This window comes from Pongo abelii, chromosome 1, assembly GCF_028885655.2.
Source record: "Pongo abelii isolate AG06213 chromosome 1, NHGRI_mPonAbe1-v2.0_pri, whole genome shotgun sequence".
Classification (NCBI taxonomy): Eukaryota; Metazoa; Chordata; class Mammalia; order Primates; family Hominidae; genus Pongo; species Pongo abelii.
In genome coordinates this window covers 125,205,248-125,219,021 of record NC_071985.2, presented here as the reverse complement: position 1 = coordinate 125,219,021, position 13,774 = coordinate 125,205,248, and the positions used below count along the sequence as shown (strand labels likewise).

General features: G+C 38.8%; 1 protein-coding gene across 12 annotated transcripts in view; it reads left to right on the top strand.

Annotated features, from left to right (window-relative positions):
- Positions 1-7,100, top strand: part of NTNG1 (netrin G1) — a 365,210-nt gene extending 358,110 nt beyond the window's left edge. For all 12 annotated transcript variants that reach the window (XM_002810534.6, XM_063728296.1, XM_002810532.5 and 9 more), the window contains one exon: positions 5,856-7,100. In XM_002810534.6, coding sequence (XP_002810580.2) covers positions 5,856-6,085 — 230 coding nt within the window. In that variant the 3' untranslated portion in view covers positions 6,086-7,100. The remainder of the gene's footprint in view (positions 1-5,855) is intronic.
- The last annotated feature ends 6,674 nt before the right edge of the window (positions 7,101-13,774 follow it).

The following is a 13,774-nucleotide window of genomic DNA, read 5'->3' as shown; positions in this document are numbered from 1 at the left end:
CCCACCCCATGATAACAGACCCTCTCCCAAAATAACAGCATTAGTCCATTCATGAAGGTGGAGCCCTTATGACCTAAACACTTCTTAAAGGTCCCACTTCTTAATACTGTTACAGTGGCAAATAAATTTCAACATGAGTTTTAGAGAGAACACACGTTCTGTACATAGCAGTTTCCTATGTACAGGGGAAGAGGAAATGACAGTGTAAGTGCAGACATATTTGCCATTTTCAGCCTAGACATTGGCATTTCTGGTTTATTTTCTGTATGAGCAGATTTGTACTTGGAGCTCCACCAAAATGTGGTAAAACCCTAGAATGAGTAACAATTGATAATATCAACAAAAACCTCTGCCTAGTCATAGTGTGATATGAAAGCAGAGCACTTAGTCATTACAGCTGCAAATCTACTAAGTATCTATAGAAGAATTACTTCATGTCTCCCTGGTAAGTGGGAAAGTCAGCTATGTCTTGAGGAGCATGGAATGTGGCACTGTGCAATATTATTTACTACATTTCTCCTGATTGTTCTTTTTCTATGTGAAGAGCAGTAATCTATAAATCGAGAGACCTGGATTCTAGTCCCAGTTCTACTCTCAATTGCTTATCTACAGCTTCCTTATCTACAGCTCATCTAGATGGTTTCTGAAGTTTCCCGCAAGCTCTGATTTTACTGCTTCTATGAAAGCAACTTACATGGCAGGAGTGCTTTTGTTTCCTCTCACCCTTTCATTGTGAACAGTACTAAAGGGTCTGTCTTAGATCCCAGTCTCCTATATTTATTCCCTGAAGTAGATAACCCACTCTTACATTTCCAATTCAAGTACTTAGAGTCACCTCTAATTCCCACAGCTCAGCACCTGAAAATTTACCATCTTCCTGATCTAGAAATGACAAAGTTTCTTTATTGTACCTTCCCCAAAATATATCAGGGACAACTGCCCTTCTTCATTGCTATGACTGATGCCCTGAGCCAGGCCTTATCATTTTATCTTTTACATTAATTGAGAAGTAATTATTTGTTGTGGGGGGTTGTTCTGTATACTGCAGGATGTTAGCAACATTCCTGGCCTCGCTATACACATCAGTGGCCAGTAGTGTGCCCTCCCTACCCACTTGTGACAACCAAAAAAATGTCTCCAGACATTGTCAAATACCCATGGGAGCAAAATCATCCAGTGTTGAGAACCACTACTTTAGACTGACATCCGAAGACATCCATTAAATGTTAATTCTTCAAAATTTTTCAATCCTTTTTCCAATTATTCAAGAACCCCTTATGACAGAGTCAATCAAGAACATGCAATGTTTATTTTGCATATTTCATTTGTCCAACTCAAAGTGCCCTTCCTCTCATACTTTTCCAGTTTGTTGATTCATAGATACAGTCATTCACATCAGGAAGACTTCTGCGGTTAATTTCATACTTTCATAGGATCACTGCATTTTTTTGACATTGTTTTCTTCTCAGCATTCTTTATGGTCTTTCTCTTCCAGTGGCCTAAATGCTGATGTTCTTCAGTTTTCTGTCTGCAGTCCTCATTTTTACTTGGTCTATATTCTCCTAGGATGAAGTCTTCTACTCTTTTTGCTTCATGTTTTGCAACAATGACCACCACCATCCTGGCTCCAAATTTGTGTCTCCAGGATGACCTATCTCCTGTTCCATTAAATAGTTTTCCAACTAATAACAAAAGCTGCAGAAGAACCTAGACAGTTCTAAAAGTCAACAGGTCCAAAAAACATTTCTCTCTCTCCTGACCAAACTCTTCCTCTTATATTCTTTTCTCGATAAATTTCTTTATTATGCATCTAAATACCCCAAACAGGAACCTTAGACTCTCTCTTATCCATTCACATAACCTGTCTCCAAATCTTTTCCCTCCTTCCCTTCACCATTGTTCTAACCTCGTCCAAGTCCATTCTATTTGAGTATCATCTGCTTACCTCCAGTCTGCCCTTTTTCTGGTCTAGATTCACCTTCCTCTTCTCTTTTAAACACCACCCTCCTTCTAAGTCTTTGATAGCTTTCCATCCCTTATTACTAAACTCCACTGTGGCACCTTCACAACCAGGCCACATTTGCCTTTTCCTCTGTGCATCCATCATTCCAGCCATACCAGTCCATGCATCATTCACTAATGTGTCTTTCAGTTGGGCTTCAGGCAGAAAACTGAAACCATTTCTAGGTATTTCAACAGAGAGAGTTTATTAAAAGAAATAGTTTAAAAAGTATTTGAAATTTTAAAGTGAGAACAGGATACTGAAGTAATTCCTGTGTCAAGTAAGCAGGAACCACCTATCACTTTAGGACTGAGGGATTACAGGAAAGAGGATGGAGTTATCAGAAAGTAAAAGTTTGGATAAAAGGGACCCCCACAGAGCTGAAACCTGAACCTCTAAGATAGGGTAATGGCTGGCTGCTGCAGCTGCCTCTGAAATGCTGAGTAGAGCCTCCTTGGAGCTGAGGATTAAACCTCTAGGGAAGGAATGCCACCAGGCTGGTGTAGGAACCTCTAAGGGTGTGATGAAGCTGGTTATGAATAAAGTTTAACACTGGAACCACATGTTGCTGTTGATGTGAAGGGCCGTTGCTGGGCAGTACTGTTAGAGCACCATCAAACAGAATCAAGGAAACAGGATCTTCCATGCCTCCTACTTTCTCTGCTCCCTCTAGTGCCCGCTGTTGGCGGGATCCAGCAGACAACTTGCAGAGTTCTGGCCTCAACATCAGAAGGGTGGATTTAGAGTTAAGAGACAATTGCTTAATAACCAATACGATACACTTTCACATCTCCTTGTCTTTACTCATGCAGTTTCCCTATTTATAATGGCTTTTCTACCAGTATCTGCCTGATGAATGCCTTTGTTCAAATACAATCTCTTTTTTATAATCTCCCTTAATCTTCCCAAAAGTAATTATTCATACTATCATGTGAGTTTCCCTAGTAATTTGCAAATACGTTTTTTGTAGATTTTTTTATACTGTATCATAATGTGTGTTTGTGTATTTATTTTCCATTTATTTTCTGCCAAACCATGTACTCCTTTAGGACAGTTAGTTACAACCGTAAAATATAGCAGGGTGCCTGGCATACAACAGATATTGATTAAGCTCAATGGAATTGATAAGGGCATTTTAATGAAATTAATATTAGATCATTTCTTATAGATATTTTATCGTCCCAGCCAGATTTAAACTCCGTAAGAGCAGAAATCATCCTTTATATTTCTTTCATTTTCTTTGCGGGGTTAAGTACAAGGTTGAGCACACTGAAGAAGAGCTCAGTGATATTTATTAACCACCTAGCTTGTTTATTAGCTACCACAATTTTGGTTCAAAATGACATGAAGATGGAGCATGAGTTATGAATATCAGGTAAGATCCATAATTAGGTGTAGATGTGCTTCTAGCACGTGATTCCAACAGTTAGAGGGCACTGTATGTATGATAAAGTTCTGTATTTGTTGGAGGACTAGCACAATCAAGAGACCAAATGTAATATGTTTTATAGTGAATCCTAAATAATGAAAAATATTATAGGTTTTATTTTTCTCAATTTCTCTCCTACAGAAAATATATCCTGCCAATCCATGAGATTACTAATTCTGGGCTATATCTGTTCCTAGTGTATTTATTAAATTTCTCACAACTATCAAAATCAACTAGTAATTATTTAAATGTAGGAAAATATTGAATTTTAACTTAATCACCAGCTTCTTGAAAAAAGAAACCTCTGTTCAACAGCTGATTTATATTCACATCCAAGAAGAAGAAAAATAGCTTTTTTTTTCTAAAGGGGAGTGATATGTAATTAACTATTGATTTCTTCTCAATTATTCAAGGCAAGCAATTATCGATATTGATGGAACAGATATTTCCCTACCTCTAGTGCCCATATGAAAGGAAATACCCCATTCAGCATTCTGCTGCCTGGAACAAGAAATGCTGAGGATCTTTAACTTTAGATGAAAACAGTTATCTGGATCTGTTTATTCCATGTTGCCCCAATTAAACATATTTCTTCAAGTGTAAGCAAAATAAAATCCTGAAAACCTACATATGCTTTCCAAATTAACTAAAGCCAAAACCAAGAACTTTTGTCAGTTTTGACCATGAGGCTAGCCACTCTACACTTGTGGACTTTGCTTCACAGCTACAGATCTTGACATTTTTAACCATGACTCATAAAATAATGTGGTTCTAATATTATGATTTCTAAGCCACTCAATAAGAGGTAGCTTATATTAATCATTAGAAACCATGGAACACTGCCTTGCATATCAATATTTGGAGCCTGAAGGATTTAGTAGGCCTTAATAGTCACTTCTGACATTTACAGATAGCAAACGTGGATACATTTGAAAATTATGCCAATACACTATGCAACTGTATTAGAGGTCACCAAGGAAATGTTGAGGAAGGCGGTAAAACAGTGGTCTATTTAGGGCACTCTGTTATTAACCATGTGGGTATCCACCACCATCTTTCCTAAGCTCATTCACACACAAAGCACTGGCATGTTTGTGTGTAAGAAGCTTCTTTTGAAGCTGACATGACTGTTGAACATAATTAATGGACAAGGCAACATTCTCTATTGAGCTACTACTTGGAGGGTAGAGTTGTTTTCTTTTAATACTTTGCACTTAATAGTAATATTGGGTATGTGTATATGAGTGTGTAGTGTGTTGAACTCATGTGGCATCCCTGGGGAAATTTCACCATGACATTTTTTAAAAATGGAAAATGTTACAATTTATAAAAAGCTGCTTTTTCTGCTCTGTCCCCGACCTCCCATTCCAGAGGGGTTCTATATGTTAAGTGCTTAAGCAGCATATGTTGCTTGGGAAATGTTCTTGGCTCTTTTATTCTTTGTTGTTGTTTTAATTTCCCTGGGTTCTATTTAACATTCTGCTAAATCAGTGAAACAGTGATTATCTAAAAGAATAGGAGACATGGAATTAATGAGGTTAGTCAGAATTTTGAAGAAATAAGAAATTATTAGAGGTGAAAGTTACATGACAGGGTCTGTGAATGAATTCTAGTCTCTGAAGTTGCTTGTCTTGATTTATTCAAACTGATTCCATTAATTGATGGACATAATGAAATTTTGGTAATCAGGGTTTCACCATTGCATTTATTACTATTCCCGGAAATCAAGGTAACCTTGGGCTATACTTCCCATATTTACAAGGTGATAAAAATCCTTAATAGGCTGTCAGGGACGAATGTGACTGCTTTTCCTCACACTCCTCCCATGAAACAAGCTTTCTCTCTTCCCATCTGGCTGCCGCCTGCCTGGAGCATGCTACTTTCCCCGTGTCCCCACCCCCCATCCCCATGCCTCCCGGTGGGTTCTGTCTTCATGCATGCAGCGCTGGAATCACGCACCGGGAGAATGGCCCACCCCTTAGAGGTTTTTGGTCATTTTAGCAATACCGCTTTGCATTTTAAATACCATTCATCTGGCTTCAAAGATCTGCACTCTGGCATCGGGCACTTGTCCTTTAAAAACCCAAGAGATCACAACAGGTCCCAGTTCCATGAAGAAAAGATACTGCCAAACCAGGACTATTGCATTACTTTGTATTCTATAGCCTGAAATGGACAATGATAACATCCAAGATTGCAGCAAAAATCTATGTGAAAAGGACTAATATGATAAAAACAAAGGCAGAAAACTACATTTGTTTGGAAATTGGAGTCACGGGCTTCGTTTGTGGAGGGGAGGGGGGAGCACAAAGATCGATAGAGTTTTCTTTTTAGGCTGAAAACATGATGTACCAGATGAACTTAAATTGATTCTGCTTCTCCTCCCCGCGCCCACCCACCCCTACCTTCCCCCTCATTCTGCAGCGAATGTCTGCGACAACGAGCTCCTGCACTGCCAGAACGGAGGGACGTGCCACAACAACGTGCGCTGCTTGTGCCCGGCCGCATACACGGGCATCCTCTGCGAGAAGCTGCGGTGCGAGGAGGCTGGCAGCTGCGGCTCCGACTCTGGCCAGGGCGCGCCCCCGCACGGCTCCCCAGCGCTGCTGCTGCTGACCACGCTGCTGGGAACCGCCAGCCCCCTGGTGTTCTAGGTGTCACCTCCAGCCACACCGGACGGGCCTGTGCCGTGGGGAAGAAGACACAACCCAAACATTTGCTACTAACATAGGAAACACACACATACAGACACCCCCACTCAGACAGTGTACAAACTAAGAAGGCCTAATTGAACTAAGCCATATTTATCACCCGTGGACAGCACATCCGAGTCAAGACTGTTAATTTCTGACTCCAGAGGAGTTGGCAGCTGTTGATATTATCACTGCAAATCACATTGCCAGCTGCAGAGCATATTGTGGATTGGAAAGGCTGCGACAGCCCCCCAAACAGGAAAGACAAAAAACAAACAAATCAACCGACCTAAAAACATTGGCTACTCTAGCGTGGTGCGCCCTAGTACGACTCCGCCCAGTGTGTGGACCAACCAAATAGCGTTCTTTGCTGTCAGGTGCATTGTGGGCTTAAGGAAATCTGTTACAAGCTGCCATATTGGCCTGCTTCCGTCCCTGAATCCCTTCCAACCTGTGCTTTAGTGAACGTTGCTCTGTAACCCTTGTTGGTTGAAAGATTTCTTTGTCAGATGTTAGTGATGCACATGTGTAACAGCCCCCTCCAAAAGCGCAAGCCAGTCATACCCCTGTATATCTTAGCAGCACTGAGTCCAGTGCGAGCACACACCCACTATACAAGAGTGGCTATAGGAAAAAAGAAAGTGTATCTATCCTTTTGTATTCAAATGAAGTTATTTTTCTTGAACTACTGTAATATGTAGATTTTTTGTATTATTGCCAATTTGTGTTACCAGACAATCTGTTAATGTATCTAATTCGAATCAGCAAAGACTAACATTTTATTTTGTCCTCTTTCGTTCTGTTTTGTTTCATTGTGCAGAGATTTCTCTGTAAGGGCAACGAACATGCTGGCATCAAAGAATAACAGTTTACATATGTAACAAGTGTAATAAGATTCCACCAAAGGACATTCTAAATGTTTTCTTGTTGCTTTAACACTGGAAGATTTAAAGAATAAAAATTCCTGCATAAACGATTTCAGGAATTTGTATTGCAATTTCTTAAGATGAAAAGAACAGCCACCAAGCAGTTTCACACTCACTTTACTGATTTCTGTGTGGACTGAATACATTCAGCTGACGAATTTAGTACCCAGGAAGATGAATTGATGTTCACTAGCTTGGACAACTTCTGCAAAATATGAGACTATCTCCACTTGGGAAAAATAACAACAGAAAAAAAAAAATCTAAGTGATTGCCAAGATTATGCCAAAGCCTGTTGGCAGAGTACTAAGAGACTTTTATTTTTAAGTCATGCTATTTTCACAGATTGATGGTGATCATGTGACTCTAGGGATGCTGATCTATGTATCTTTCCAAATACAGTGTTTACATGGAGTATCACAAGGCGCAACCTGGGGAACCAGGAAAGGAGCAGGGAAATTGAGTGATTTGCGATTTGACTTTGAATATATTCAGACTTAAGTATTTAGAGGAAATATCAAAATATAAAGCAGCAAGTAGACATAACTGCTGTTCCTGAGAATAAAGTTTGTTTTAAGTATTGCCCAAGTTGTAATAAATTCTGGTTTCTGCCTTTTATTAGGCCAATTACTGTGCAAGACAGCAAGGGGAGGCAGGTGGGGAAGAACCTTTGCAAAGTTTCAAAGAGGCTAAAACAGTGTGAATTTTGTTCCCAGCACACTGTTGTCCTACAGATTACAAATGTGTTAGCAGCAGCATCTCCTGGAATCAAAAACAATTATCAGCCCGAACCAGAGTCTTAAGGACAATGAAATTCTACATGACTTGGTAGAACAATAACCTATGATAGTGTCAGGTCAGAAGCCTAGTTCCAGTCTGAATTCTTCACCCTGCTGCCACTCCTTGCTGAAACAGGGAAGGGGGGAGGAATGTCTCCTGATAAATAACCTGGGTAAAAACTAGATGAAGGAACAGCATGTCTTATTGGTTTTGTTCCCAGAAAAGCCAATTCAAAGAAGGCAATAAAAGGTAAACAGGTAATGCCTGTGCCGCCTGCCACCCCACGTCTAAGTCTATTGAATGTTTGTTATTCAAACCAACAGTCTCTTTTGATGTAAGAAATAAGGAAAGATGGAAATAAATTAGAGCTTAGGCTTAGTGCCAGAGTGGCCAACCAGAAATTGGAGATTTACATTGGAAGCATAAATAGAAAATTATATTTCAGGCTCACCAAAGAAACACATGAAAATGCTGATAACATAGGGAGTTTGAGATTATTTATAATGAAGTGGATTTCTGATATTAAAATTGGAGTTTAAGTTGTCTTATAGTTTATTAGCACAAACCAAAGGCAGCCCGTGTTATTTCTGGCAACGATGCACTTTATCGTTATCTGCTCATGGCTTTGTCGCAACGCTCAGGAATCAGACACTGCACACTTCAATAGTTGGGATTCCAAAAGCTAATTCTAAAATTTAATGAAGGCCTGATTTAAACTGATTCATCTGCAGTTTATCTTTATGAGGCTATAAGAATCTAAATTGATGAGGAATATCTTTCATTCAGTGTATTTAGATATAGTTTTCTGAATTTCTGAAGCGATGTGAACTGCTTTTAATAAAAATTCACTTATAGGTATACAACAAATGGAAATGAAATGTTCTTTTTAAATCTGGATTCTCAAGTTCTTCTAAGGGAGCTACTCCTCTGAGGAAACCTCAACTCAGTGGACTTGATTCATCTGTTACTTTCCAGCATTCTTACAAAGGTGGTTTCATCTACAATGTTGTGCCCTAAGAACAGGACTGGGGTGAAAAGCGGGTACTCAGTTGTTCATATATTTGAGGTCCTAATTCTTGTGATTTTTTCCCTTTGATAAATCCCTTAAAGTGGGTTAATATAGTCTTGCATATGAGTTAATCTATCAACTTTCCCATATAGAACTGATATAATTCCTTCTGTCAATACTATTGATGGGCATAACATTTCAAAAAATGGGACAAAGGTTCAGCTATCTAGAAAGATTTGCTATTTATAGGAAGATAATGGACATGCCCTGCTGTGATGTGAGAGTTATTTATTTCTGACCCTGTACACAGCCTACAGGAAGAATTTAGTCCAGCAAAGAGGGGACCTTTCTTAGAGAGACCCATTCTGACTCTCCTCCAGCTTTCTCCCAGATATCAGGAACCTAGAGTTTCCTACTCAGATAACGCCCCCCACCCCCCCACACACACACTTTTAGGCCAAATGTGGGCCCCCTCTGGGGGTTTAAACTCTTGAAGGCAGGCAACATCCTGAGTGCATATACCTGGGCACAGGGAGTGGCAAAGGGTGCATCTGTGTGGATGGATTAGGCCCTGGGGCCTGGAGTGTGGAGTGTACACACAAGCAAGGAGAAGCCACTTGACATGAAAACAAGAGTCCACGGCTAAAAAATAAGGGGATGAGGGCTAGGAAGGAGATAGACAAGGGCTACCATGAGGCCGGGGGCCAGTACAGAACACTGAACAGTCTAAGAATTCTAAATCTATACCTGGGCTTCCAAGGGTGATGAAAGCATCATGTGTCAAAGTGGCAGGAAGGAAGATAATTTAACAGTTTGTTAGCTTTATGTATGACTTTTAAATACTTAGACATGTGGCATGCGGTCCTCCATTGGTACTTTTGCACAAGGTCCTGCAGATATTTGGGGTCGATCTGCCTGAGGCGCCCTTGAGTCAGATCCCTAAGTTGGCACAAACTGCTCACCAGGTAACACAAAGAAAGGTCCAGGTTGGAAGAAGGCATCTGCTCCACAGTTCAGCTGGCCCTGTAGTTAATGCTCCCCTCATCTTCTCTTGGACCTGTGGTCTGACTGGAGTATAAGAAATTTTGGATGCACTGGGGGACAACTGTGAGGAAATCTTGACATCGAATATTTTGTTCCATCTCCTTTACCCTCTATCAATAATCCAGTATGATTGGGATGTAAAGACCCAGCATTCTGAAATGGGATGCTCTGTACTATATGGCAAATGGGTTGTTGTACTTTACCGGTTGTTAAACACTAAATAAAATACCTGTTTAACAGATTCTCTGCTCACAGGATTGACCAAGATATGTGGGAACTGCATTTTCTATATATTTGTAATGTGAAAACACTGTAGGTATTTTTGATCTGGTACAACTCAGAGCTCAGCTTCCCGAATCTGAACTAGAATTCCTTACCTACCTTTCCTACTCCCAACCTTAATTGAGAAGGATGGCAAGGTGACAGTGGCTAAGCTGTATCAGAGAAGAATATGAGCCACCGGGTAAAACTCCAAGTTTTTCATTTTGTTTTTTTATTTGTTTGTTTTTTAAAGAAAGTCCAATTGGAAAGTTTTAATAATATAGAAGAATGAAAATACAGGTAAGGGACACTCTCAAGGTTTTAAGTGTCTGGCCATGCACAATTCTTTCTTTACCTTAGGAAATAGGATTAAATTCTAATCAATTTTATCTCTGAGAAACATCAAATGTTCATCTGACATAAATATTCTGTCAGTTCTGACGATTTCTGTATAGAATGATTTTATACTTTATGTTTTTACTTTCTTACACCAAAAGTAGCTTTCTCCTTTAGCTACCTAAAACAGATGCCAACAAATTCCCAGAATAAACTGCACATAAACATAATATGATGTCAGAAAGAATTAAGAATGCCAACTATCGTGTTTTGAATTTTCACCAGTAATCTTGGGAACATAGTGAACTTTTACTCTTCTCCACACCTGGTGAGGTGTGACTCACATGTTATTATCTTCATTTTGCATCTGAAATATCAAATAACTAAGAAACACACCTATCGCTTGTATACATCATATTATTGCGTTGAACTAGAAATGAGAAAATAACATCTGTGAAAAACTCATAATGATAATGAATAAAATGCGGTTACTTGAGATCTACTATGACAGGAAAGTTCTATCCCTAATACATTTTTAGAGTAGGTCTTGAAACAAGTCTAGCAAGAAGACCTAAATGATGTTAGGGGGTGTTGTTTAGAGTTACATAATTGAGCATTTATTAAGTGCCGGAATCCCCCTCTGCCTTCTCTCATCACCCAAAAGCTGTTCTTCATTGAAGGATGAATTAAAATGGAGTAGTAACATTTAAAATTATGTGATGTTTTTATTAACCTAAAATGATAGCTGGTAAAATGGGCCATTATTCTGCAAAAATCTAATTATGTTAACACTAAAGGTTTGGCTTGCCTGGCTGAAGCAAACTGCAGAGGATTGGAAGTAAAAATAATCTTCATTTTCTTAACTTAGTCCCATTTTTTCAAAGGCATTACTTTTAACTATTATTAAATTAGTGAACTGTGAATTCTATGGGGAAAAATGACTGGAAAGAGAAAAAATAATTACTACCCCTCTTACATCTGTCTGAATAGATTCTGAAACTCCTGCATGGCAAGAATGTGTCAAGTTGCCTTGAAGACATAACGTACCACAGCTGTATCCTCCAGCTGCCCTAATAGTACCACATTACTGCTTTGCTCTTACAAGGGGCAGTCATTCTAATCTAATAAAAGACAGAAAATGGCAGAAAATCGCACACCTGAAGTCCTGTTAAGAATAGGTGATTCTTTTTGCCCCAGGCAGGCAAGAACATAATGTCATTTTTGTTCGTTTGTATTTGCACCCTGAAGGAGGGCTGCTCCTGTTGGGGAATGGTTTTCCCTCTGCCAGTGTGAAACACTGCAGGAAAACATTCTCCAAGGAAATCGTATTTTGCTATTTACCAGTCATGACTACCCCATGAAGCCCTGAGTAATTGTTTTGGCTTTCATGGTGTGATAAACACCTAGAGGCAAAGAGATTAGTGTCATTACTCTCCGTCTCTTTTTCTCTCCCTTTGGAAAAAAAAAAAAAAAAAAAAAAAAGGTGGGGGGTGTCCAAATATAGTATGACAATGTTTTCAAGAATCTTTCAGTCAGTTGATGCTTAATTATAAAGACCCCAGCTAAATATTCCGTTTATTAAATTAATAGCGTGACAAGTATTGGAGAGCTTTACAACCACTTAAACTCGTGTTTACATCCTGTGTAATTACAATTCATAATTGGGAAAGCAGTCAAATCTAAATGCATTCTGATCAATGGTTCTCAGGCTGCCAAGTAGACCCCACACAACACATTAGAGTAAGTGACTTCAAAACAGGACTTCTACACCTAGAATTCAAACTAGGTTAGGGGAGGGCACTGTGGGGAGTCTATCAGTGAAGTGTTTAAAATTATATGTAAGATTTGCTATATATATGACATTGTTTTTCTGAATAGAGAAATAAATTCTTTTTTTAAATTTATAAAAGGCCTAAAAGTATAAGAATGACTGCTCTGAATCCTAAGATTACGATTTACCCCAACTGTGGAAAGTCTCATTACATAATAAATTGTTGTCAGGAGGTGAATGATAATGACTCAGGTATATGAAAGCACATGTTTTCCTACAATCAGTTATTTATTTATTTCATACGAATCTTATCTCTACTGAGCTGCTAAGGAAATCTGTAGTCCCTGTTGTGTGTGTGGGTGTCTCTATATATTACCTCCTGAAAAAGTCTGATATAGTGTGAACTCTGATTCTGTTTTCAGGGTGGTGAGAAGCAACCCACTCTGATTTTTCTTTATTGCAGACATTTTGCTAGAAAGGGCTTCAACCATTTTTTCCCACACTTCTCATAAAATTTATAAGAAAGAAAATAATATATGTGTGACACGGGAACATACTTGTTGAATTGAATGGCTGGTTTGTTTCATTTGTATGGCTGTTCTAGCTTACAAGCATTAGATCAGGAGCAAAGGTCTTTCTAATTGTCTTTATGGCTCCCTGAGTTGTGGGCACTACTCTGATTATGTGAGGACTTACATTCCTAATCAGTCCTCTAGACCTGCACCTGCCACTAGCTACTAGCCACCTCTGGCCACCGGGCGTATCAATGTTGTCAGTCCAAAGTCTTGTGAATTCAAAAGACACATCATACTTCAAACTCTTAGTACAAAAACAAAAAACGTGATTTATCTCTTTCATAATTTTCATATTGGTTACACATTAAAATGATAATATTTTAGATACACTGGATAAAATAAAATATATTACTAGAATTTATTTTAACTATTTTTTTCCCTTTTCTAATGTGGCTATTAGAGATTTTTGAATTACATGTGTGGCTCACATTATATTTCTGTTGGACAACACTGCTCTAGACACCTAATTTTTCCATCTATTAGCCCCTAAAATGGGGCTAATAATATTCAAGCAGTAGAAGTATTCACTTCCCAGAGTTAGTATGAAAATCAAGATGAGTTACTGAATATGAAATTCCTTGGTAAATTGTAGTTTTCCATGATAGTGATAATCACGATAAAATTTTCAAGCTCCTGTTCCACATTTGCAGATTTTTTGGAAGTTTCCAGCCAGAGATCTTGCCATAACTTTCTCTGAAAGTGCTCCAATGCAATATATGCAACACTTTCAAAGTTTTGAATGTGACACGTGACCTGAACCTGGAGCTTACATCAGCAACAATGACAACAGGAGAATACTAATGGTAATAAAAAGATTAGTAATCAACAACCTTTATCAAAAGCCTTGAGCCAGGTACAATGTTAAGTATTTCTTTTTACTATCTTTATTCTAAATAATACACTGCACCTCTATTAATGCAGTTTATGAACACATAGTTGACTTGTAGTTT